We start from the raw sequence: 26,937 nt of genomic DNA, 5'->3' as shown, positions 1-26,937 counted from the left end.
AGATTTTACTTGTAAACCCATATTTTTACTGCGATCTACGGTGGCCCTGAGAGGTCAAACATACTTAAGAAAACAGCAGCAAATAGAAAAGTGCAGCAAAACACACGAACCACAACGGAAATAGAAAAATACACAGCAAACGCTGACAAAAACCAAAAACAATCTCACAAAACACAACAGAAGTGTTTTTAGGGACACAAGAATGTGTCGGACCAGCTGCAGAAGTGAAGCTAACAGTAAGCAAACATGCTAACAGCAAACATGTATCTACAGCGGGGGTGGGCAATCTCAGTCCATGAGGGCCGGTGTCCCTGCAGGTTTTAGATCTCACCTTGGGTCAACACATCTGAATCACATGATTAGTTCGTTACCAGGCCTCTGGAGAACTTCAGGACATGTTGAAGAGCTAATTTAGCCATTTAAATCAGCTGTGTTGGTTCGAGGACACATCTAAGACCTGCAGGGACACCAGCCCTCGTGGACTGAGATTGCTCACCCCTGATCTACAGTATTATATGACAACATAGATGAATCCTCAGCTTCTTTTCTCCATGTGATCCTTTGCATTTCTTAGTTTCTGGTACATTATAAACCACGGCCGCTGCAGATAGCCTACAGGGTAGAAGTTCTCCAGTTGGGGATCTCAGGTTTAAAGAGTGGTAGCAAGTAGCGAGAAGTACCTGTACCTTCTTCTTGCTTTAGATATATTCCACAACATTTTTTTAGGATGTCTTTGAAGTGCGTGATTAAGAATCTGAAGCAGATGGTGAAGAAATCAAGGAAGGACGGTGGCAGTTATCCATTTTTAAACCTTCTTAAAAGCCGATGATTATATGGAAATACATATGTCCCAAAGTACGAGTGAAAAATTTGTATTGTAGCTCCAACACAAGTTGGTCCAGCTTGTGGATTATACACGAGCTAGGTCAGTAAGAGATGCATGGGAATATGTAAATTGAATCTAGTTTACATTTCAATCTGCTGGTGAACGAGGAAGACTGGCTCTAAGGTCACGGTCATCTACTCGAATTTATAAGCCATACATTAGCATTTTCTTGTTCGGCCCTCAGTGCCTCATAGAATACCACAAGAGAAGGACGCGTCACTCCACTAAGTAAATTAAGTCCATTGTAGCCAGCGCTGTGACATTCCAGCTAATTCTACAGCATGAGCCTGACAAATGAAGATAGCAGGAAGGGGAAGAAGAAGAGTGCAAAGCACAGAGGAGAGGGAGGGACAGAGCGAGGGAGAGGTGGCAGTAGAGGCCAGCAGCGAGCAATACACAACAGTGTGAGAATCATGAGTTTGACAACACTGGCCCTGACCTTGCCAGGCGTGGACAGGTTCCAGATGAGGTTGGTCTTGGAAAGGTGTCAAGTGCTTTTAAGCTCCGTGGGCATTTTTGAACTTCTGTGGCCTCAGTAAGGCTTTCAATATGGGGTATATATCTATATATATTTAAGCACATACACGTGTGTGCGTCAGTGTGTTGGTGTGTGCTTGCACGCATGCTCTGGATACAGAACAATCTGCAGTTGCATTTTGACCCTGTTGCGCTGAGAAATGCCAACTCAATGGGACCGTGTCTGACTCGGTGTTTGCGCGTGTCTTTGTGTGCATGTGCGTGTGAGTCTGTGGAGCCCAGCTGGATGTGTGTGTTTATGGGGCAGGCAGTGGGAGGTGGCAGATAGGTACCTGTTTTTGATGGGGCTTGATTGGAAGTAGGTCAGGAATCCTCTCTCCTCTTTCTTCCATCTCCCGTCTCTCCATCTTTATTGCCTTGCTCCTCCTAAATCTTTTCATCTGTCCTGTCACTAAATCTCTTTTTGTCTGCCAGGTTTATCCAGTCCTCTGCTTTTCTGTGTTTCTTATTTTATCTCACATAATCTTTTCCTTTCCCCAGTATTTTTTATTACATCCTTCTCGCTCTTTTCCCCTCCCCTCTGCTGCATCCCATCTTCACCTACCTCCTTTTTGCTGCAGGCTATTATAATTTTCAATTTGTATAGCAGTACAGTACATAGGTTTGTCTTTTAAGGTTTTTGAAGTTTTATTCCAAAATGCTCTGAAATTAGAAAATCAAGAGGAGAATATTGCCTCAGGTATCCATTATATCTGCAATGTAGACAATGCAGTCTGTTCGAGGGCTAGTGCTTTAAAGAAATGTCACTGTAATTAGTTTTAATTAAGTGCTGTCGATCATGTGTCAAAGCCACATATTGATGTCCACGCTTCTTCCCTCCTATTAGCGCAGCTTTGTTTACACATTCACTCGTTGTATATGGATGCCGCTGAATGTATATAGTCACACCTCCCCTCGCATTCACACATTATACCCCAAGTGTGCACGCAACAAAGCCTCAGTATGTTTTTCTACCTCAGCCGCACGGAGCCCTACATGGCTTGTTATCACTCTCAGTATAGATCCCTCCTCTTCAGATCCAGTGATTACACTGTACCACAGTAATTGCTAAGGAGTGTAATTCATAATTAATTCATGTCAGGGTTAATTTATTAAAACTGACTTATCAATATTTTACACAACTCCTCCATTATTCACACCAGAACATGCGCTCAAACCTATCTTTGTCAGGCCATGGAGTTAGCATGGGAAGTGTGCTGCTGCGTGCCGTGTTGTTGTGGCACAGCGTTGTTCTGGTTTGTCTTTAGATAAACCTATGCATGCAAATGGATTCGCTGCATTGTGGTTCATGCTGCAAAAAATATGAGGCGTTTCCTGAATGTAGAAATCGTTTTCTGTAGATTTGATTGGAGTAGTACATGTCGGACTCCGGTCAGTGTTACTAGCTTTTGTTCGCCAGGTGACGACAGCTGCTGCTGTTTGAATTTTAATTCACCTCGTGTACAGCACAGCTGAGATACTCTCCTCCAGCTCATGCAGGAAACTGACAGGTTCAACAGGATATCAAAACATGCATTTTAGCGGGGAAGGTGGATGCGATTCTGTCTTATTATGCTAGTCACACCTGCGTATTCAGATTCCTACCATCCACATAACTTTATACCATCTCATGACACCTACAGTAACTTATGGAAAAGCAGGGATCGGTTTGTGTTCACATTACAGGAAGGCAGCGATGGTGACATGCAATCATCCTGTCACTCAGCTTTGGAATAACAGTCACCGCATTCTTGCAGCTCTAGTCTTTATATGCCTCTGTGAGGTTTGCTACATGGTAAACTGCATGGACTGTAAATAAAAGATGGAGATAGCCACCGTGAGTTATTCACTGTCTTTTAGAGATCTGTTTTTCAAGCCTACATTTGAGCCATTTTGGGCTTTTTCATCTTGGTTCTTTAGAGACAGAAGTGACCATTTTTGGAGGAGAGGGCAAATACCTTAGTAGTCACAGCCGGTTCTCACTCCCGAGGCCTAACATCCTGACGATTTGTCACGTCCCGCAGCGTTCCTGAGGAACGCGAAAGGTGACCTTCCACAATCTTATGCTAAGCGCCGGGTTATGGGTGAAATCCAGTAGAATGACGGTCCCGCGGTAATACACGTTCCAGCCATGTATTCCAGCCCTAACCCTAACCATAACCTTATCCCAAACCTTAACAGCACTTTAATGACATCAAATAGTGTTTTCCAAAGCAATTTAAGTAAAATGACGAACATGTGTAGATTGAGTCCAAACGGTTCTCATGTTTCCAATCTCCTCATTTAGGGACGTGTTTGGTGCCCGGAAGCGTAATATGTTGACGATTTGTCACCTAGCATAAAATATTACGGTTTGGGAGTGAGAATGTGTTGGTAGTTAGCTAATGCTAACAAGCTGCATCTGTGGACTTTACACCAATCAGGCCTCTGACAGGTGAAGCGAATAACACTGATTATCTCTTCACCATTGGATGGGATATATTAGGGAGCATGTGAGCATTTTGTCCTCAAAGTTGATGTGTTAGGCGCAGGAAAATTGGGCCTTTTTTCCCATCATGTAGATGCGTGTGTGCGTTGCTTACCTGGAGAACACCTGGCACCAGGATGCACTAAGGGAAGAAATACAACTGACAGAGGCAGTCTGTTGCTTTGGACAATGTTCTGCTGGGAAACCTTGGGTCCTACCATCCATGTGGATGTTACTTTGACAAGTAACAACTACCTAAACATTGTTGCAGACCACGTACGCTCTTTCATGGAAATTGTATTCCCTGATGGCTGTAACCTCTGTCAGCAGGATAATGAACCCTGCCACGAAACAAAAATAGTTCAGGAATGGTTTGGCAGCACAACAATGAGTTTGAGATGTTGAGTTGACCCCCAAATTCTCCAGATTTCATTCCAATTCCAACACAACATTAGCAAGGTGTTCATAATGTTATACCTGATTAATATATAGGTACAACACACAGACGCAGACAACTGTTAATTTAGTGCTAAGTTACATACAATTAAAATACTACACATTTATTTGGCAAAGCTACACCATACAAACACCTGAAAAGAAAGCCATTTTAAATGTCATAGTTGCATTAAAAGGCTCCAGAGGGCACCAAAAACATGACCCAGAGCTCAGTTCAGTGACCAGAATGTGCTGAGGTGACGTCTACTACACCACTTGTGGCTAGTCACCTTTGTAGGTATACAGTCAAAGCAGCCACGCCCCTAATTTTGAGCCTTCAAAACCTGAAAAGGCTGAGTAATAGGAAAAAAATTGTCTGGTACAGTTGTTATAAATGGACCAAGCAAGAAACATACTTTTTTTGAACTTTTAACAAGGGACCCTATGGGGATTGACTCTCTTTCTTAAGTCTCAAGTGGTCTTTGAAGGAGCTGCTGTTCTGCTTTGGTTTCATTTGTCACTCCCAGAGACTGCTGCTTACTAAGCTGTTATCACTGTGTCTGGAGATGCGTGTAGGTCCAGTTTTATTATATTTACAGGAAGTTCAGAGAATGCGCTTGAATGAAGAGTGAACACAGATTGCTTTCCTGTAAACACAGAAGTTGCAGGATGATGAGGGGAAGAGAGACGTGTTGAAATCTGCCTGTACTATGACCCATCCCCTCCCTCTTCTTCTTTGAATCCCACCCCTCTCACTCTCTCTGTGTCTCTTTCCCACCCTCTGCGAGATTACCGTTACCATAGTAACAGTGGTTGTGGCTGCTATGGCAACACACATATGCTTGTGTTTCCTTGCTGTCAGTGTGTAGGATGCTCACGTGCACACTCATAGACACACACACACACACACACACACACACACACACACACACACACAAGGCTCTGAATTGCAGCATGTAACAATAGCTTGCTCAGTAAAGATTAAAGGGACCGCAGCGTCGAGTCATTTTGTAAATGGCTTATGATTTATGCAGCAGATTCTATGCACTTTGTATCACTGCCAAGGCTCTACAGGAGCGGCTGTAAGCCGGACACATGGGGCTGCATGAGACGGTGTGATGGTGGATGAGTGTGATCATCACAGCCCATTGAAAATATCAATTTTTGATAGAGAGGAAAGAATAAGAAAGCTGGCATTAGAGTAATTGCTGGATTACATAAGTCATTTCATCACAGATAGATAGATAGATAGATCCCATCAACATACAATCCTCTACATGCACACACTTCCAGATGCAGTATCTTTTGCCATGTATTTATTCATCTCTCTCCATATATATATATAGCATGCATGCTTTTGAGGTAGAGAGTTTCCATGGAAACAGTCACAGAGCGGGAAGGCTAGGGGTGAGGGAGTGAAATAGTTAAGAGAGAGAGTGTGTGTCTGTGTGTGTGTGGGATGACAGTGAAGTGAATTCAAGTTCATCTGACATAAACATTGCTGTCCTCATGTACATGCACTTACACACTCCCACGCACAATAACCATACCCTCTGCATGAGGGTATGGCACTGCTGAGTGCTGTGTGTGTGTGTGTTGTTTTAGTTGCAGGGAAGTGAAATTATTCCACCTGACACACACTTCTGACACCCGATAGAAACTGCATTGCTCATGTGCGTGTCCCTTCAGCTCCAGGAAAAATTAACTTCAAATCGCTCATAGATTTTAAATTATGTCCGAGCAGTTATTTCAAATTGTATATTTAGTGAATATTTAAGCTGTTTGGTTGTAGATTTTTTTTCATCTCTTTGTAATTATCTTATGATGAGGACAATGGATAAGCTGGATTTTAATAATGTTTTTTAATCACAGTTCTCATGGCTGTGTTTGGCAGCCGTTCATGCAGAAATCAACCCCCAGACAGGACGACAGAGAACATAATTTAGCTTAAAGTCTTAAAACAGAGTGAAGCAACTACCCCGACTGTGTGAATAAAGGTAAAAAAAATCCACCTGCCAGAACCTCTAAAGCTCGCTAATGAGCTCCTATTTTGAAGCATACGTTTTCAGAGTGTGGTCTGACTGCTGTTTCTTGGTCAGAAACAGTAACTTCATGGAATCTCTGCTGGTTGCATGGCAAAAGATTTCAGCCCAGAATGACTGCTATTTTCAAATCACTTGTTCATGCGCTTGTTGTTCATATGTAATGTGCACTGGATTTGGTCCTCGACTGTGTTAGACAGCAACCCTTCGACTTGATTACGATTTGAGTCTGTGACAAAAAGGACAGAGAAGCAACATTAACCACAGAAGAAAAATCCTGCCAATGGTGTGTGCTGCCCCTCGGCGACAGTCACAACAGTTTCTTTTCTTCTCAAGGTTGTCTCTTGTGCTACAGTCACCATAGGAAGAACAGTAGATAGAGACTGTAGCAGAACCGCAGTTAAGGCCGTAAACAAAGAACTTGTAATCACTCGCAGTTGTCGTCTCCAAAGCGACTTTGGCACATTAAGATGATGATAAAATGGCAATAAGACGAAGTCAGTCTGCTATCAGTTTGATTGATCGTGGTCGAATTGGCAGTTACATGCAGTCTTATGCAGTGTGATAAATTAGCTTACAGAATTTCGCATTAATTAGAAATTCACAGAAACTAATTACATTCAGAGTCCAGACAAAATATGAGATTTGAGACATTCCTTCACAAATAGAGACATCGTTGTGGCAGGATTGTGATTTAACTGTAAAATGATTAAGGAGCTTGGCAGCCTTTCTTTTTAATTTAAGAATGAAACCAGGACACAACTAGCTGAGTCTCCAATTGAAACGAGACTGGTTGCAGAATTACTCAGATTGATCGCAATGTGTTGGGAATCTCTCTGCAAACTTAAGCCACTCTGATCATTTTCGTTGCACTCACTCTGCTTTGACAGTCTGATCCTGTGAGATGAATTCACAGTGTGTGCACTGGTAAATGTCACAAAACAAGCATATTCCTTGTCCACGCTGACCTTAACCGTCACCTTCAGGCACTGCAGATTCATCCATGTAAAAACTCATGTTTGCTTCTAATATTGTAGTTGCAGAACCAGCTGTCATTACCAGCGATGATCAGAGGCATGGTAGCTGACTCAGTTGGACACAGATGTTCTTAAATGACGTATAAGACTCAAATGGAGAGACTGGTCTGAAAAGAAAATAGCAGCTACTATCAAAACAATCTGTAGATGGGTACATGTATAAGACTGAATGATAAGGGTCAGCCTTCAAAGTCTGATTGATATGGTTGTTAATTGTTTTTAATGCTGGAGATGTCGAATTTTTTTCTCACACCTTGTACAACGTGTGAATTTCTGTGTTTGTTACGTTTGAAGGATGAAGTACTGAGTGACCAATGTTTCCCTGTGTATCCAGTCTTTGTGCTAAGCTACCTACCTGCTGACTGTAGCTTTTATTTAACAGATAGAGGTTTGATATGAACTTTTTCATCCAGCTCGTGATGGGGAAATATCAGAGGGCAAATACACAAAATTTCACACTGAATGTCACAACAGAAAAGGTGAACTCATTGGCAGCAATTGAACTGTAATATTTGACATTTAGGGATGACATAATTTGCTGAAATTCATTTTCTTTAGTCCCGTCTTAAAGACATCATCTGCCGTTCTGTTGATGACTAATGTATATCTATTTATGGAAGAGCTGGTTCGACATTAGTTGATAGCTGTTTCTTGGCAGATGACGAATTTATGCAATATCACTGGGTTTGTCAGAAAAGATGCTTAAAAAAATAAGTCTATGTGCAATAAAACTTTAATGATTGGAGAACTGAGTAATGGAACCTGAATGGATGTAGATATATAGAACAAATAAGACATTTGTGAAATGCCAGTGACAAGGATATATTCCAGCAAGTGATATATGCGTCAGTCTGTTTCTTTCCTCAATGTTTTCTTCTGCAGGTACCTGATGAATGTGACGTTTGAGGGACGAAATCTGTCGTTCAGTGAGGACGGATACCAGATGCATCCCAAGCTGGTCATCATTCTGCTCAACAAGGAGAGACAGTGGGACAGGGTGAGACAGAGGGAGACACTGACGGTCTTTGTGTGTGTCGGGGGGGAGGGTAAGACACTCATATGAAAAAAAAAACAGCCGATGTGCACAAAATTATAAGTCCTGACTAACCTAATTGTCCTCTGTTGTTAACAGTAAAACATTTTGTAAACTGTTAAAATGAATAGAAGCAATGAGTTAGCTGTTCCCTATGAAGTCCGCGAGTATCTGTGTGTTTTTATCTGGATCTCTTATCGTCTGATTTTCACTTTTCAAGCATTTTAAGCCTTAAGCCTTATAGACGCAACTCTGATTAGATATTATCAGCTCAGTGAAGGTGCCTTTGAGCAATGCACTGCAGCAGAGGCTCCAGAGTGGTGATGTGTTATTTGAATGCTGCTCCACAGCTGTTTTAATTTCAAAACTTGGTTAGCAGTTGCCTATTTGTTATTCGGCTTTTTTTTTGTTTGTTACAAAATCCTGGTTATGCGCTGTCTCCAAAAAAATCTGTTTGTTTCACTAAAAAGATGTCAAGACACCCTTAAGAACTAACAGGCAGCAAGTTATTGTAAAGACTGGGTGGGACAAGGAGATCAAGGTAAGTATATGGAGTGAAACTGTATTCTCTGAGTAGAATATGTCATTTTTTTATACCATCCCATACATACAGATATCCATTCATACATTTACAGACATCCTGATAATAAAAAAGTATAAGGCTAGAAAGACATCAATGATCTTAGAGAAGCAATTGTTGCTCCGCATCAATCTGGCAAGGGTTATAAGGTCATTTCCAAACAATCGGAGATTGATCATTCTGTTATTTACAAGTGGAAAACTCCCAAGACCTACACCAAACTTAGTGGAGGTCCCAGTAAATTCACCCCAGGGTCAGATCGTTTAATGCTCAGAGAAATTGCTACAAACAACAGAAGTGCTATATCTCAGACTCTTCAGACCTCAGTTAGCATGTTAAATGTTAAAGTTCATGACAGTACAATTAGAAAAAGAATGAAAAAATATGGTTTTTCAAAGGGTTTTCAGGAGAAAGCCTCTTCACTAAAAACAGCAGCAGCACTGCTCAGGTTTGCAAAGGTGCATCCGAACAAACCACAAGACATCTGGAACAATGTCCTTTCGACAGATGGGACATGAGTGGAGATGTCTGGCCATAATGCCCAACCCACATTTGAAGAAATTCAAATGCAGCATATCAGCATAAACACCTCATACCAACTGTGAAGCACAGTGGTGGAGGTGGCTGTAAAGTCAATTCAGTGACCTTACAGCCATTGAGTCGGCCATGAGTCCTCTGCATACCAAAGTATTCTCGAGTCAAATACTAGTCCATGTGTCTGACAGCTAATGCTTGGCTTAAAATTGGGCCGTGGAACAGGACAACGATCCCAAGCACAGCAAATATACGAAAAAGAAAAGAAAAGTATTGCCCAGTCACATACAACCTGATAAAAATGCAGTTAGCTGCATTTAGCTTAGCTTAAGTTAGCTGTGCATGAATGAACACCTGCAAATCTCAATGAACTGAAGCAACATTGCAAAAAAGACTGGGACAAAATTGACATGAGAGAAAGTCATACAGAGAAAAATTACTACAAGTTATGCTGCTAAATGTGGTTCTACAAGCTAGTGAATCATGTGGTCTACGTAGTTTCTCACCGTGCATTTTGGCTTGATTTTTGTTAAATAAATAACGAAACGGTGTAATGAATCATCTATTCTGGTTCATTCTGTTTACCTAAACCTCGTGCAGACTAGATATTTAAAACTTAGAACTGACAGAGGATGGGCAACAATAATTTGACAAATTAATGCTGTTGAAACTTTACTGGCCCTACTTTGTAAATGCCCAACAAAACGCAAGATTTACATTTGTTTAAGCTAGCTCTGTAGCGTTTTGAACAATGAACAATTTCTCGTTCTTCACCTTAAAAAAAGCAACAAAAACTAGAGAGCTGTCCTTACTTTGAAAGCTTTCATCCTGGCAGCAGTGTGAGGTGAGGGATTTTTTTAAGATTCTCACTGAGCTCTGCAGTGGCAGAATATGGAACACAAGTCACTAAAAAGGCCTTCGTTTTTCCTCCATGGATAGATAGATGCGTCCACTATTTGAGGTCATGTTGGAGTACTGTTTTGCCTGCCAGGGTGTTGAGACGGTCACATGACGATCACATGACTGAAATATGGATTCATAAAATAATGTAATTTTGGTCCTGTTGAAACAAAGAACGCCTTAAGGATGTGATCTGGACTTGCTGCCATTAGCAGCATTAACTGACACAACGTTGAGTTGAGCCGTGATTATGATGACATTATTTAAGACAATGTGTGTAGAACAAGTTGCTCAGACACTGATAATATTCTAACTGTTACTTGCTGTGGACAAAAGTAGACTCCCAACTTCCAGTGGCTTTTTTTATTAGCATGTTCTGCTAACGCTTCCACGCTCCCACAGAACAAAGGCATGCAGGTTTGAGTAACTGTGTGGTAAAATTTCCCGTGAACACAGAGGTGAATGGCTGTCCGTTTATGTGTCAGCTCTGTGATTGACTGCCAGCCTGCCCAGTTTGTATCCTTCCTCTTGCATAATGCAAACTGGGATTGGTTTCCGCCTCCTTATAACCGTCACACATAAGCAGTTATAGCTAAAGAATGGAGAGATGAGATTGAGTCTGATGCACAGAAATGGTTCAGGCACTGCACTGTGCCACAGGCCTTTAAAGCTGAGAGGTTGAAAGTTCAGCTGCGAGAGAGTTGCTGACTCGCGTATTGAAACGTACGACTTAATGAATAACAACTAAATGTCAGTCAAACTTTAAATGTAAAACTTCCGTTCAGTGAATGAAGGTGCAGATTTTTCATTGTACAGACTGGGAAAAAAGTCTCCAAGCACAGGTGGAAAAGAAGATGGTAGTGAACATATGGCAACAATAATCCCGTGTCCACAACCTTAAATGAACCTGACGCATCACCACCTGCCAAGTCACCGGCATGCATCTGTGTTTCCTGATGCTTACCCTCTATTGTTTCTGTGTCCTGCAGTCTGACTCCTTTGACTCTCCCTATTCTTTATTCTCTGTATTTCTCTCTTTCTTCTGCCTCTCTAATCTATATTCTGTCCTCTGATCGGAGAACAAGGTGAAACTCTCCCCTCCTCTCTCTCCTTTCTATCCCGTTCTCCCCTTGCAGCCTGAACCACCCCATCCCTTTTCCTCCTCCTCCTCCTCCTATTCCCTCGCTCATGTTTAATTCTTAGCTTGACTTCCAGCTGAACCACTTTTCTTGGATCCTAATGAGTTCCAGCTACAACCATCCTTCCACTGCATCTTTGAAGTAGCAGGTATACTGTAGTACCCAGTCATGCTTTTTGCCCTGGCTGGTTGATTTTAACCCTTATCCTCCAATACACCCCACTCATTTCTTAGTCCCCCACCTCCATCTCTGTCTCTCTCCATCACTTGCTCCAGCTCACTACCCCCCCCCCCCCCCCTTTTTTTTGTCCCAACAGGAAAAAGGCTGCATTGTGTCCCAGAGATACACAGCCTTAGTTTGTCCACTCCAGGCAGCCTTGCCAAGTTTGTGCTCCCCAGAGTCCAATGTGTTTGAGCACATTTACATATTTAATGAGAGTGCAAACCTAACTTTACATACTCACACCACAGCTCCCTGTCCTCCCCTGCCTCGCATTATACCGAGTCCAATTAGCTGATGATCCATTCCCATTTCCACCCACGTCTTTCCGCTCATAAAAATGGCCTACTTGGCACAACCGGAGGAAAGGGCACAGGCATAGTCTCCAGGTATGGTTTTATGTGAGAGCCATCCGGGGGAAATTGACTAATTGATGACGCTTATTCAGTGGAGTAGAGCCACAAGGGCTAGAGGGTCCTCCAGACCTACAGCTGGACACTCCTCTACAGAAGAGCCTGTATTTTGCATTTGAATGAGCTCCATCTCTGGCTTTCTTTCTCTGTCATCCCGACACTCACTTGGCTCTTTCTCTTACTTTAAACTCTCCCTTTCTCTCTCTTTTTTTCTTCAATTAATCTCTCCATCCACTTCTGTATTTCTCTACCCGTCCTCTACGCTCTATCTGAATTCTGCACTTTCCCTCTGTTTCAGTCTCGCCCTTCAGAATAACCTTGTTCTCATTCTCTACTCTGTGTCCCAGTCCTCTCCTCTCCTCTCCTCTCCTCTCCTCTCCTCTCCTCTCTTTTTTACACACTCTCTTGAAATATTAATTTCACTTACTGAGTTGAGAGGTGAACAAACAAAACAAAAAAGTTATGGCATCTCTCTCTGTGAGTGTTCTGTTCTCCTGTTAGACACGAGGCTAGAGTGGAAGGAGTCGTGCACGAGACTGACGAAGCGAAAGGTAGAAGCTCTGGTCAGGATGACAGAGAAGCGGAGGACAGTGAAGGTCGTGGACAGACGAGAATAAAGGCAGCTGAAGCTGAAAATCAGAGTATAACTACAGGTTGTTTGAACGCCATAAATCTTGAAAATAAAGAGTTATAAATGCTTGAGGGTGAGTCTTTGTAGCAATCCTCAGATATTGTATCACGAGACGAGCGCCAACAGTCGTACTCCTGTTACTTTTTTGATAAAACCCTTGGAAGACCGTCTGTGGGAGTCAGACTATTCCCCAGACTTTTCTGTTTTAAAGATGAGGAGAGCGGTTGGTCACGAACAGCTAAGTAAACAAAAAGGGTTTTGTGTAAAGAAGATACTGACTTAACTCAGGAAGGAAAAACGGGGAACTTTAAATATCAGTGGGGGCAGGGATAGAGAAACAAAGCTTGCTCAGGGAGGGGCAAGCTCAGGTGGCTGCCCCTCCCTCAGCTTGGTTCTCCCCAAGATTTCTTCCTGTTAAAAGGGAGATTTTCCTTCCCAATGTCGCCAAGTGATTGCTCATTGTGGGTCATCAGGTTGTTGAGGTTTTCTGAGGCACGCTGAGACAACTGCTGATGGGATTTGGTGCTATATTATATAAATAAAATTGACATGAACTGAAAAATTAAATGATAAATAAAACAGTTAAATAATGGCTCAGTAGTAGTGGGATTGTAAACGTACCACCCATCCTTCAGCTGGTAGAATTACAGGGGAACCTTATACACCTTCAGCTTCCCTTCTGTCCACCGTCATAATTAAAAATGGTCTTAGAGACATCTGGAGGAAGCTTCAGATGTGAGAAAATACATAATTTAATTAAAACTCAGGAAACTGGGGTAAGATCTCTATGACTTCTGGAAAAGCTACGAGAAGAAGTCCCTATTGCCTCTCTAAAAAGCCATCCTGGTATCTTTAGAGAGAAAGTAGGGACTCACTTTCCAGACAACAGGTGGATCTTGGTGCTTGACTTTCCATCATTATTCATTTGTGCTACAGTGGGGAAGCAGGATGAAGAAGGATCGCCATTATCTTTTTTAAACCTGAACTACTTGACTGGTGTTGAAGAAAGCTTTGTACGCCGTGGCTGGCAAAGTTGTCAAAAAAGCATCACTGGCCGCTTTAGGTGGTTTGGCGTGTTGGCTTGGGGTCGTCTCCTAGGGGCAGTTGGAGATCCTTGTACAAACCTTCCATAGAGAAATGCCGTGTGGATCTCCAGTGGTGTGTTCACCAGAGAATGGTGTGGCTAGAAACAGACATGTGATCCAAGAGCAGGAAGCCACTGTTTTCTTTCTGTTAGGCTTAGAAAACTTTGAAACACCTGTGGCTTGTCTGTCCCACAAGCTTTCTGCAGTGTAGGAAGGTTTGTTTAATGAACATCTAATAGACTAATGTAAGCATGGGCTCATGAAGAGTAACCTAATGAATGGGACAGGATCTCTAAATGTTAAATTTATGAATTTTTTAGTATGAAAATCAAAGGATATGCCATCTATTTTAGCGGGTTTCTCCTGGGGTGGGTGGAGCAATTGTACATATATTAAACTTTCATTTGAATTTTCTTGTTTTAAATGAAAAGTTTAACCGATAAAGAATCTGTCAAAGGTAAAAGTCACCTCTCATCTCAAAATCACAAAAATACAGAAAGTAGAAAAAGAAGCTCTAAAATTATATTGAGATATTTTTGCTTGAACACCATGCAGGATCGCTGGTGATATATTTCAGAGCTGTTTGCAGTTGCAGAGCTGCAGTTATTTTTTTATGGTCTTGAGTTACTGCAGTGTGAAATTTAATCCAAATTCTTGTTTTTATTTTGATTTCTGCCATTTGATGTGTTTCACTGTTATTTTCGGCACTTCAAGGCTCAATCACAAAAGACGAAAATAAAAAGACTGCAAGTCTCTCCATGATTACTATTAAGCAACTATATAAATGAATAAAGTCTTACTTGGTGTGTGATTTTAAAGGCAGACTTACTCTCTTTTGTTTTCTCGATGTTTCTCCAGGTGGGTAAATGGGAGAACGGTTCCCTGTCCATGAAGTACCATGTGTGGCCTCGCTATGAACTATACGGGGGACCAGCAAACAGAGAGGATGACCACCTGTCCATCGTGACATTGGAGGAGGCTCCGTTCGTCATTGTGGAAGACGTGGATCCGCTTAGTGGGACGTGCATGAGGAACACTGTACCCTGCCGGAAACAGATCAAATCAGTGTGAGGCTCAAATTTCACGTGTAGAAAATCTGTGTCAGATTAATGCTGAAATGCCTGAAAATCAAACGTAAGAATGCGTTACAAGACAAAAACTAATTTCCACCGAGTAAAAGGTTAGATTAGTGTGAGTTTTTACACATATTTTTCCTGCCATCTGCCACAGTAGCTCACAGATCCACCTACTGCAGAACTGACCGAAGCAGAAATGAAAAGCCTGGCAACTGCCTAAAATTTACTTGTGAATGATGTTAATTTCCCACGGCAGCTTTGCGGAGCCCGAGGTGGAATCATTTCACACTTCATCGGTGTGACAGTGACAGTGCCAGAAACACCAAATCACTTTTACAATTAATGATTCATGGCCATTCACACAGATGTACATTTTTAATTAAATAATTGTCCATCTGTCCTCTTATGCAGCAATCAGACAAAAGAGTCAGGGATCTACATCAAGCGTTGCTGTAAGGGTTTCTGCATCGACATCCTGAAGAAGATTGCCAAGTCAGTCAAATTTACCTATGACCTTTACCTGGTCACCAATGGAAAACATGGCAAGAAAGTCAATGGAACTTGGAACGGCATGGTGGGAGAGGTAAGGATGTAATACGTCTGTTTGTGTCTTATTTTTTAATTTTGCACACCTTGACTCCATTACTTGCAGAAGTGACAGTTCTGCATGTAATGGAGACGATATCATCAAAAAGGATATCCACTAATAATGTTCTGGGGAAACGGAAACTTCTCATTGTCATGCATGTGCAAATTATATGACAGTTGCACTTATTTCCATCAGGACTGCTACTGTCAAAATAAAATTATGCCCATCTGCAGTCATTTCTTGCAAGACCCCCCATACAAAACAGAGCAGACATCAATGACAGCAGAGACAGCATTGATTAAATAAGGGCTTAGTCATACAGACCCGGAGGCCAACCAACTGTCAACCACCAGTTGTGACGGAAAGATAAAAATGGATGTTCCTGACCAGTTGCGAGTGATTGGTGGAGTTTGCTGTCTGATGCTAGCACCAAAAATTCCTTGTGATTTACTCTCTGAGTAAAAAGCACAATGCAAATCAGAAACTACCCTTCAACCAATTACATGCACTGGCATATTCTGCCAGGGAGGTCACGAACTACCAGAACTCAATCACAATCAGTTTAGACACATCATACATACATCATGGCCTAGCAGACCATTGTCGACATGTTGTAGTTTTTCACTGTCACCAGGGGGCAGTGTGACAAACAGTCTGTGGACTCTTGCTTGTGTTGTTATTGGTCCATTAACCAGCTATGGAGAAGAACAAAGGTATATGATACATAGAGCTGAATTGAACCCAAATGTTAAAAACAATGAAAAATGTCCACTACAGCCACCAGCCAGGCTTCTCTGCTGTATTTCTTGTGCTTCACCCATTTGTGGTAATGGCCGCTGTTGCTCCCTTCCCTGTTCTGACCCACTTTTCCAGTCAGTCAGCATTGTGTTTTTGGAGGATTGGACGCAAGTATGTTTCCTTAGGTTAAAAAGCCCTCTCTGGAGGGCACAAACATAACCAAAAAAAACACAAAATAAGAAAAACAGTGTGAAAAAAGTAGCTGGGGGTGGAGGTGGGTTGCAAAGTGGCTTGGAGATGCAAGATCAACTTTAGGCAGGCTAAAGCAACTCTCTAAACCCAGCTGAATGAGTATGAAGTATATAAGCTTAGCCATCAGCTGGTGTGGACTGGCACTGAGGCTTCCTCATATCCACTGATCTGCTCAGAGAACAGCCTGAGCTTGGTTTGAAGTAACAATAAAAGGTGCCATTTCAAAACTATTGGCGCTACAAAATGAATAAATTGGACAGCAGAAATATAAAGTCAAAGCTGTGTACCCTTTGCCTCTTACTGCATCGTTATATCAGCTGCTTGTTGTTTTTACCATGCAGCCAGTGTGATTCTTTTTTCTCTTGTTCTGCTGAGATGAGCGGACCGCATTAGGATGCTTGGAGTTACTGCCAAGTTGGAGGTGAAGGTGAATAAAAGATTAAAGGGGAAACAAAGTTACTGTCTGCTTTCAATGTCCTGAGCTATTTTTAACTCACACAGGGGGTGCCTGAAGGGTTCATTTCCTCTTTGAAGCTCGTTTTCATACCTTGAATTATAAGCTTCCCTTTCCGGGTCAAGCTTCTGCCACACGGGCCTAATTCTTATGTCAGATGGGTTAAGCACCTCACCCCAGGTTCAGCTCAGTCAGCTGCAACAATTCACTGCGGGCTTGAAACATTTCCTAATCGACATTGCTCCCAAGCTAAGGTCGTTGTCAGTTCTCATACTTCAACCTATAAGAGCGAACTGCACTTGTGCTGTCTGACGTTGGCCATTTGTTAATGAAGGCAAACAGATCAATAGGACCCCAAAGGTCACGGGTTGAGAACATGTTTTGTCAGAGTTGCTACTGAAGGACTTTGGCTTTGCCCAACTTTGCGTGGATAATAAAGTTCGAGCAGCCTTCGGAAGTCACAGAAGACAGAGACGAGATGAGTTTACGTGTCTGCTTTTTCCTGCGTGGACACTTTTGCTATTCAATTTACTGACACATTTAATCTCTTACATAAAGCCATTACAGTCAACCTCTCTTTAGTGGGCACTGAGCTGTAAGTGTGGCCACCTGTAATAAACTCTATCGCCATGACTAAAAGCGTCGTAATGTACCATCTCCTTCTCACCTCCACAGATGAATGGTCATTAGGAGAATAGATGGGGGGAGGGGGGCATTTATCCACCTCTCTTGCACATGCAGACAACAGACTCTAATGTCTGAGTAAGCACAGAAAAACATGAACCAAAGCAGACACGTAGACACAAAGAAACCCTATTTGGTGAGACCGTTTCTTTATGTTGCACTTGTAAGGTCAGATTTACACTCTCACACTTCAGCAAAGCTCCGCCATAACTGCTGGATCTAACTAAATCCGACCTGCGTCCTTCTCCGCTTGGAGAACAGCCAAAACTGCAGCATATCTCACATTGACGGCGGACCGAGATCTGGACCGACGGCGACGCACGCTTGCACACGAAACATGTCTGAGCGCGCTCCCGGATATCTCGCAGAGATCATCGAGGGCGTTTTCACAATTTGCCACAGCTCACAAAGACAAAAGATCAAATTTAAAAAAAGAAAAAAGAAAATCAATGAATGTGATGAGAAGTCCTACATTTTGTCCTAACTCAATTCTAGCAGTTAGTGTCACATTTCATGGGCTGCACTGACTTGCGCTGCCCCCAGTGCACCTAATCTAAAATATTAGAGGCAATACGCTTGATTACATGAATTTTAGCCTCGCTAGCAGAGACGCATAAAGACTGGCACGCGCGCACACACACGCACGCACGCACCAGCCAAGACACATAAACAATCGCAAACGCAGAACCTCGCTCACTCATTCTCAATAACACCCACATGGGTCACTTTCATAACACGGAGAGAACAAGTCGTAGGAGGGAGATGGAGAGAGCGAACGGGGAGAGAGGAAGTGAGTACGCTGCTGGTTGGACTCGCTGTCTTCCCCAGGGAGATATTCGCACATTAAGACACGCACACACAAAGGCAATCACGCACATCCAGACTCATATGCTGGCAGAATAAGCAAGATCGGAAAGTTACAAATGCACACATGCTGCACACATGCTGCACACACATAAACACTTGACAAAAAAAAAAAAAGCATTGCAGATAATGTGCAGAGCAGATGTGGAATATTCTCCCTGCCTGTAAAGGTCCACTTCACAGGTAGCGAACAAAGGTTCACTCGCTTCTCTTTGTCTTTTTCCCTTTTATGACTCACTGTTGTGTGCGCGCACTCACTCTAACACTGAAGCACACAGCGGAGTTTTGACTCACACTAGTCACACACGCCTTATTAACTCAGAGAGACAGTCCTGTCCCACTTGTGCTGTAGGGCTGTAGAAATTTGGGGCTAAATATACCTGTGCAGAGGTATGGAAGGGGAGGAAGGCAGGTAGAGGAAGGCATTGGGGCGGCTATTTCAAGCAGCCCTGACCCACTGTGGTAACCCACTTACTCCCTCCCTCTTTGTGTCTTTCTCCCCCTCTCCGTCCCCTGGCGAGCGTCACGAGTGTCCAGTCCGAGTGCTATATGTGTGGAAAGTGTGCTGTCTCGATCTACCGCGCTCCATCTTTGTCTCCATTGCCTCCATTTTCTTAGCCTCATGTTTCTTTGCACACTTTTGTTTCCTTTCTTTCCTAACCTCATATCAAATTTAATCTCCCTCGTATGCCGGAAAACTCTTTTGGACAGCTAGCAGATAGAGAGTACCCTGTCTGCATCATGTTTTATACATGTTAATGGACAAGGAGAAGGGAACTACAAAGGAACTACAACTTTTCTCCCTTTCTCAGAACAAAGTTTAACTTGAGGAACTGAGCTGTGGTTTTGTTCTTTGGAGAGGTTGGTGTTTCAGCCTATTTTGCTCCGCGTGGTTACTGAAGACGAGGGTAAAGTGTTGTATGTATTCTGGGACAGATGTTATTGGAAGGAAGTGAGCAGCTTGACAAGAAGACCGAAAATAAGGTCCACTCTAAAGTTTAAAGTGTTCACCAACCAGAAATCAAATCTACATGCTTTTTCCTCCAGCCTGCAGTGCCGTCTGTCATTGAGATTCTTTTAATGTGCATTTTAAAATATATCTGCTGTGGAAATGTCTGCTTTCTCTTGAATATTCTCTTGAATAAAAAATCACTTTAAAAAATCCACAATCCCTGTTGTGAGCAGTTTAATATAGGAACCAATTTCCTTCTATCAAACTACACCCAGCAATTGTATCAGTCAGCCGAAGAAAGCATCCATCCTCCCTTCAGGAGAGGCTCGTGGGTACAACAGCGAGACATTACTGCTAAATTTTTCAAATGTGTTTTTTGGAACTTTTTCCCTCATGAAAGAAAACTGCTTTCAGCTGCTCCCTTATTAAAAAAAGAGTCGCCACAGAAGGTGGTGCCACATATTTGATTTGCCAGATTTGCCCTTCCTGACACAACCGTGAAGGAGTTTGTGTCCATTCCTGGGATCAAACTGGGGATCTTTTGTTTGTTAGGTGAATGTGCCAAATCAAGTCCCATTTATATCCTTTATATTTAAGAGAAGGCCGACATCCCTTCAGCTGATATCTTTAAAACTGTGAAACTGACAAAAAACACTAGGGGATAAATACAGGACAGAGAAAAAAAAACCCTAAATTTAATTTTGGTCCCAATAATCCCTTTAATATGTCTTCCATAAACAAAGCATAGGTCTAACTCATGCTTTCTATGACCTTTAGATATCTGGAGCTAGGGAGGCAGTACATAATCAGGTCTGTTTGTTTGTTTGTCTGTTTTTTAGCAGTCTAGCATCCAGAGTTTCAGAGATATCATTTTCAAATTATGTGTGATGCTAGATACCAATAACAGCTCGAGCTGATTGGTGAAAATCAGGTCAATTGCACACCAAAAGTGAAAATCAGTAAAACCTTTACTCACAATTTATTTTATGGGTCATCTTCAAAATTTACAAAATACTAGGCCTTAAGGGACACGAATACCTACAAGTTGGCTAAGCATCTGACCTCGACCTTTATTATTAGTGCCAGAGGTCAAAGTTGACCTTAAAAAAGTCACATATTGAGTAATGCATCACATAAAAGGGCATAGAGACAGCTGTACAACACACTTTTTTGCGCTGTCTGAGTGCTCTTGTTAACTAATTAACAGGTCGTTTATGATCTACATAACGACCTGTGACATAGGATGCCGCCATATGCTTATGAATTGTGACCATGTGATCATCTTAAAGTCAGTACAAAAACATGTCCTATCGTGAAACCTGCTCGTTGACATGTTAGCTAATCCAGAACTTCTCTGCTAAGAGGCTCGTTTTTCATTCATCCTGAAGCAGAGGGGAACCTGAATAGACGGTATAAACAGTATTTGTTTTCCACATTAATGATCTTAAACTATAAGGATGTCCACCTTTGTCTCTGTTACATCGCCAAACAGGATTGATTCACATTTAGAAAGACTGCACAGTCACCTTCAAATGAACCGATGGCTGTGATATGCTATTTTTATGCTGTTTTATGACCAAAAGCTATTCTTAACTATCTCCATTGAAATAGTTTTTTGGAATGTGTTTGTTGCCACAGCACACAAGACTGCATTCATTGACTTACTCTGCCTCTGTTATTGATAGCTGCCTGACGGATGTGTTGAGAAACAGATAACAGACACACTTTCTCTCTTTCTGCTTTTTTTTTTTTGCATCTTGCCTAGGTGGTGTTAAAAAACGCTCACATGGCCGTCGGCTCCTTGACCATCAACGAGGAGAGGTCAGAGGTCATTGACTTTTCCGTCCCCTTTATTGAGACAGGCATCAGCGTCATGGTCTCTCGCAGCAATGGCACCGTTTCGCCCTCGGCTTTCTTAGGTGAGGAAGGCGAGCTGTAAAAGGTTGGGGGAGGGCGGCAGAGATGGATCAGGGGAAGAGACCAAAGGCTGTGTTTTGACCTGTGTGAGCACTGATCCAGGAGAGACCGGTCAAACTTGTAGGAATGTCTTCTTTTGTGCAGTTTATTGAAAAAAACTAAACAAAAACACAATAATGGATAAGCCACCAGGCATTTAAGCACTATTCTTAAAGGATTGATCTTCATTTGTGCTCTGATCTGGCAGGTTTTGGAAAGTTTTTTTTTTTTTTAAATCAGCATTTTGAATGTAGGATGGCCTAATGGCCAGTGCACAGGAAGTGGAGTTTAATTTAGTCATGCTTAAAATGCATTGTTCTTTATCAAATGGCAAAAAATAAGAGGAAAAAGCATGCATGTTTGTTAAGCTAGCATAGACAGGCTCCTTCATTTAACTGTATGTGGACCAATGGTGCTTTTGTCCCTAGTCAGCTCCACCAAAGCCCCTTTAAAGAGAACAAAATCCCCTCTGTAGTACAGACCCATATAGTGTATGCAGTTTGTACTGGTGGTGGAGTCCAAAATGATCCATAGAGTCCACCCTAGAGGACAAATTGCATTTTAATATCTTTATATTTACACGTACAGTAAAGCTGGATCCTTTTGAACTGTACAGACTTTTTCAGTTTCACTTAAATGGTTCGACTTAACTCCTAAGAATTCTTGAAATCTTTACGTTTAAAAGCAATTTTTGCACAAATGTCTTTTCGTTAGCCTTCCTGACAAACAGACAGTGATGACTTTTTATTACGCTGTTTGATTTTTTTCCCCTTTAAAAGTTGAACAGAAAGAGATTTAGTGGCCACGCCAAATGATAGGAGCCAAGTTTCAGCACATTTGCACAGCGAACACTGGAGTGCATGATAATACGGCTAACTGTTTTGCTCCCTGTCTCTTTGCCCTCCTATATTTCCCACTCCCACTCCATTTCTCTGATGCTTCCTTCCTCTTCTCAATCTGGCGCACCACATTTGCATATTTCTCTTGCCCTCTCCTCTCTCTTGCTTCATTTTCTCTTTCTCTCCGCCGCCCTCGCTCTTTTTCCCTCTCCCTCGCTCTCTGCTAATGTCCCTTGTCTATTCCCCGTCTTCTGCCTCCTTACACACCCCACCGCCGCCCCACCCATTTACTTATCTCTCTCTGTCCATGCTCCCCCCCTTCTCCCTTCATCTTTCTCTCCTCTTCCCTCTCTCGCTCTCTCGCCCTCCAGAGCCCTTCAGTGCGGATGTGTGGGTGATGATGTTCGTGATGCTGTTGCTGGTGTCAGCAGTGGCTGTGTTTATATTCGAGTACTTCAGCCCTGTGGGCTACAACCGGTGTCTGGCTGACGGCAGAGGTGAGAGGCTTCAGCGCAACATGCACACACACACACACACACACACACACACACACACACACACACACTAAACCATTCAGTGATATAGATGTAAACAGTCTTATAGCTGGGTTGCCTTCTTCATCTGTTTATCTATGTTTAATATCCACCAATAAATAGACCAGCAGTATTTATATTTCTGCATTTCAGCATTTATATTGATTATAAGTGTGTCAAAGCACTTAGTTCGCAGGTGAAAATGTCACGTTTTCAGTCTTAAAATTACCACAACAAAATGACATCCTGGTTAAAAACTTTGTTTTGTGTGCTGCAGCTGCTCTCTGTGACCTAGAAGATTTTCAGAAAACACATGTACACATGTTGCCTGTGCACGTAGCCCAGGCAGCAGGTCTATTCAGATTTCTTTGATAGGTGAGATGATATTTTAGTGACCTTGGGTCCAAATATCACACGTATTGAACACACATAACTAGGTACAGGAATAGCTGATAAACACTTTGATATACGCAATACACACTTGCATGTTTACCAGCACTTACCCAGCATTTACTTGTCTGTTGTCGGCTTTATTTTCAGACACTTTTTGTTTCAGATTTTTTTTGAAAGCATCTGAACTGACAGCCAAGTTGGAAATTGTGGATATGACACTAAACACCTAATAAGATCCACAGAAATAAATAAATGTTGTGGATCAGTATCAGTTCACAGGTTACTTGTCTTAGCTGGTGAGGTTTATGAATGAGAATGGTGGCCAGTAATTTGGTTCTTCAGAGAAGGAGTGTTCAGTGAGATTTGCAGTCTGAGTAGCTATTTTCTCCAAAGAAACAAGTGCAGGTACAGATGCTTCCTTTCTGTAACAATACAAGAGTTGGCCCGTGTTGTACAAAATGTTTTTCGTTGTTCACAAAAAATGAATGAGACACAGAAACACATTGCAGGCCACCTCCACATATAGCGTAGACCAGCTGTCCTCACTGACCCATTGACTTCATTCTCCTCGTCCTCCTTCACCGGCCTCTCTTTTTATCATTTACAGTTGTGTCTGCAGTGCACAGGTTTCAGCAAATCCTCCAGCGCTGCTCACACCGGACAAGTCATTTGCATTCATTTTCATATTTCACGCGTCAACTCTGACAGCATTCGTCTTAGATCTCCTCAGCTGAAAGGATGAGAAACAAGGGAAAAAAATCAATGTCTCCCTCAACTCTCTATCTCTAATGTGGCTATATATAGACAATAGTTATCTTTTTTTCATTCCTCTCATCCTTCATCAGCTTCTGGAGAAGATGTACTCCTCCCTGAAGCGCTGTTTTCTTTCTATGTGCCTCCTTGTTTTATCTGCTTGTAGCGCCGTGGGAGTTTGGTATCATGAAGAGTGCAGATCGAAGTTTGGAGTCAGAAGATCTGATGTAATAACATATCAATGACTCGGCTGCAGATTTGTAAAATCTCTGCCCCAATTCATTGAAGTAACTTTCTTGCAAACTTCACAAAGGAGATTTTTGGCACGATAAGGACAGTTTGTCCATGAACAAATGGTCCACACAACAATACACACCCACATGGTTGCACACAAACACCCTCTCATTCTCTCTCACACAATCACACATACCCACACAAATTATGAACCAACTGCTAATCACAGCATAATGGCTGTAATGCACCAGTCTGTCAACTCATAGACGAATGGAACCAACAGCGCTCTAACATATTACATAAAACAAAGAACATCTACTTACTGCAGTCACATATAAGATTATATAGGTGACATGAAACAGCAGGTCTTCCTTGTCATCATGTAAATCTGTATTATATTAGAAAAATATTAAAAAACAAACCAAGAGCTACATCTCAGACTCTGCAGACCTCATTTAGCAAATATTAATGCGAAAGTTGATGACTGTAAAATTAGAAAAAGACTGAACAAGTGTCACTTGTTTTTGAGGGGTTTGCATGAGAGAATCTCTTCTCTCCAAAAAGGTTTGTAAAGTTGCCTCTGAATAAACCACAAAACATCTGGAACAGTTCCGTTTGGACAGGTTTGTCCATAATCCACAGTGACAGTCAAACATAGCATAACAGGACAAACACCTCATACCAACTGTCAAGCATGGCGGTGGAGGGTGATTATTTGGGCTTGGTTTGCCGCCACAGGACTTGGCCACCTTGCAGTTGTTGAGTCTACCATGAACTCTGTTGTATACAAAATACTATCCAACAGCAACAAATCTAATCAAACGAGCAAGTGAAACAAATCTAAACAGAATGTATGACAAAGAAAAGAATCAAGTTGGTCCAACAGCCTAAGTTTAGACCTCAACCTGTATCAAATGCTGTGATAGGACCTTAACAGAGCTGTGCATACACAAATGGCTGCAAACTTAAATGGACAGAATAAACTATGCAAAGAAGAGCAGGCCAAAATTCCTCCATAGCGTTGTAAGATAACATCATAAAGAAAACCATTACTTCATGTTACTGATGCTAAAGGAGATTCTACAAACTAGTAAATTATAGAGCATGCTAAGTTTTCATAGAGTCCTGTGAAAACCTTATTTTTCACATGATTGTATAATACGGTGGCTGGTTTGTGAAGGACACGTTTCAGGTATTTGGACAAGAAGGTGGAGTGTCATGCTATCAGCTAAATCCAGCTTCTTGGTTAATACAGTGAGTTCGTATTCTGTATGGCTGCGAAGCACTGACACAGTGCTCAGTAAGATACAAATAACATATTGTAAAGTTACAGTTTAAAGCTGAGTGTGTTACAAACTCTATTTTGAAGCCAGATCCAAGTGGCTACTCAGGTCTAGCATGTTAGCGAGCAAGCGCTTGCTAATTAGCACTAAACCAAAGCTAGTTGTTTGTCATGAAGCAAAGTCCTGGATAAATTTCTTTATCAGAAACATAGAAGGGGAAAAAATGAAACTCCTTCATCATACTGAAATCCTAAAATGAATATATGTAGCAAATTAATTCTAATTTTTGGTTTTGTTCTTCTAAATAGATCACTGATGTCCTGGAGAATTGTTCAACTGCTCCAGAAGTGATCTATTGTCTTTAACCAATAACTCTATTTAATTTAGAGCCCCATGGTCCATCCTTTACCATCGGCAAGGCCATCTGGCTGCTGTGGGGTCTGGTCTTCAACAACTCTGTGCCAGTGCAGAATCCCAAAGGCACCACCAGTAAGATCATGGTATCAGTGTGGGCCTTCTTTGCTGTCATCTTTCTGGCCTCCTACACTGCCAACCTGGCTGCTTTCATGATCCAGGAGGAGTACGTGGACCAGGTATCCGGTCTGTCAGACAAAAAGGTAAGGTGAAAGGTTTCTGTTTGATGCTGTGCCACTCGCTCGTCCTTACCCAATGTTGTGTGAAGACTTATCAGAGTTTTACACGCCTCTCCGTTCTCTGTTTTTTATGTTCAGTTCCAGAGTCCCAACGACTTCTCGCCTCCGTTTCGTTTTGGCACTGTCCCCAATGGAAGTACAGAGAGAAACATTAGAAACAACTACCCAGAAATGCACTCCTACATGACAAAGTTTCATCAGAGAAATGTCAATGAAGCTCTGCAGAGTCTCAAGTCTGGGTAAGCATGTTCGCAACAAAGTGGTTAAAAAAGAAAAATGTCAAAATGAAAATGACCACATTTATGTTTAAACTTCACAAATCTATTACTGGCAAATTGTGTTAGAATATATTACTTGAGATACTGAAAAGAGTATTTCGGTCAGTGTCACCCCTAACTGGTCGTACAGATGACTGCCCTTCCCTGAGCTTGGTTCTGCTGGAAGTTCTTCCTATTAAAAGGGAGTTTTTCTTCCCACTGTTGCAAAGTTCTAGGGCTTAGTGGGCTGTCTGATTGTTGGGGTTTTCTCTGTCTTATTGTATGGTCTACCTTACAATATAAAGCACTTTGAGGCAACTGTTTTTGTGATTTGGCATTATATGAAAAAACTGAATTAAACTGAGTGTGCATTTCTTTGTTTTGGGCACAGTATTATTTATTATGGTGCAATCTGCTTTTTGTTGATTTCAATTGATTGAATGCTTTTTGGAATGGTGCTAATCATGTTTTAAAGTACCCAGAAGCACTATTGGACTCACTACGATGATC

General features: G+C 42.0%; 1 protein-coding gene across 5 annotated transcripts in view; it reads left to right on the top strand.

Moving 5' to 3' along the window:
* Positions 1-26,937, top strand: part of grin2ba (glutamate receptor, ionotropic, N-methyl D-aspartate 2B, genome duplicate a) — a 141,668-nt gene that overhangs the window by 90,165 nt on the left and 24,566 nt on the right. For all 5 annotated transcript variants that reach the window (XM_085270467.1, XM_085270468.1, XM_085270464.1 and 2 more), the window contains 7 exons: positions 8,266-8,380; positions 14,776-14,984; positions 15,405-15,576; positions 21,292-21,445; positions 22,693-22,818; positions 25,905-26,134; positions 26,249-26,409. In XM_085270467.1, the coding sequence (XP_085126593.1) occupies positions 8,266-8,380; positions 14,776-14,984; positions 15,405-15,576; positions 21,292-21,445; positions 22,693-22,818; positions 25,905-26,134; positions 26,249-26,409 (1,167 nt within the window). The remainder of the gene's footprint in view (positions 1-8,265; positions 8,381-14,775; positions 14,985-15,404; positions 15,577-21,291; positions 21,446-22,692; positions 22,819-25,904; positions 26,135-26,248; positions 26,410-26,937) is intronic.

This window comes from Mchenga conophoros, linkage group LG4 (assembly GCF_057382185.1).
Source record: "Mchenga conophoros isolate Kocher_MC1m ecotype Shallow Benthic linkage group LG4, M_conophoros_male_GT1.1, whole genome shotgun sequence".
Classification (NCBI taxonomy): domain Eukaryota; kingdom Metazoa; phylum Chordata; class Actinopteri; order Cichliformes; family Cichlidae; genus Mchenga; species Mchenga conophoros.
Note: the sequence above shows the minus strand (reverse complement) of the source record. Positions and strands in the feature narration are given on the sequence as shown.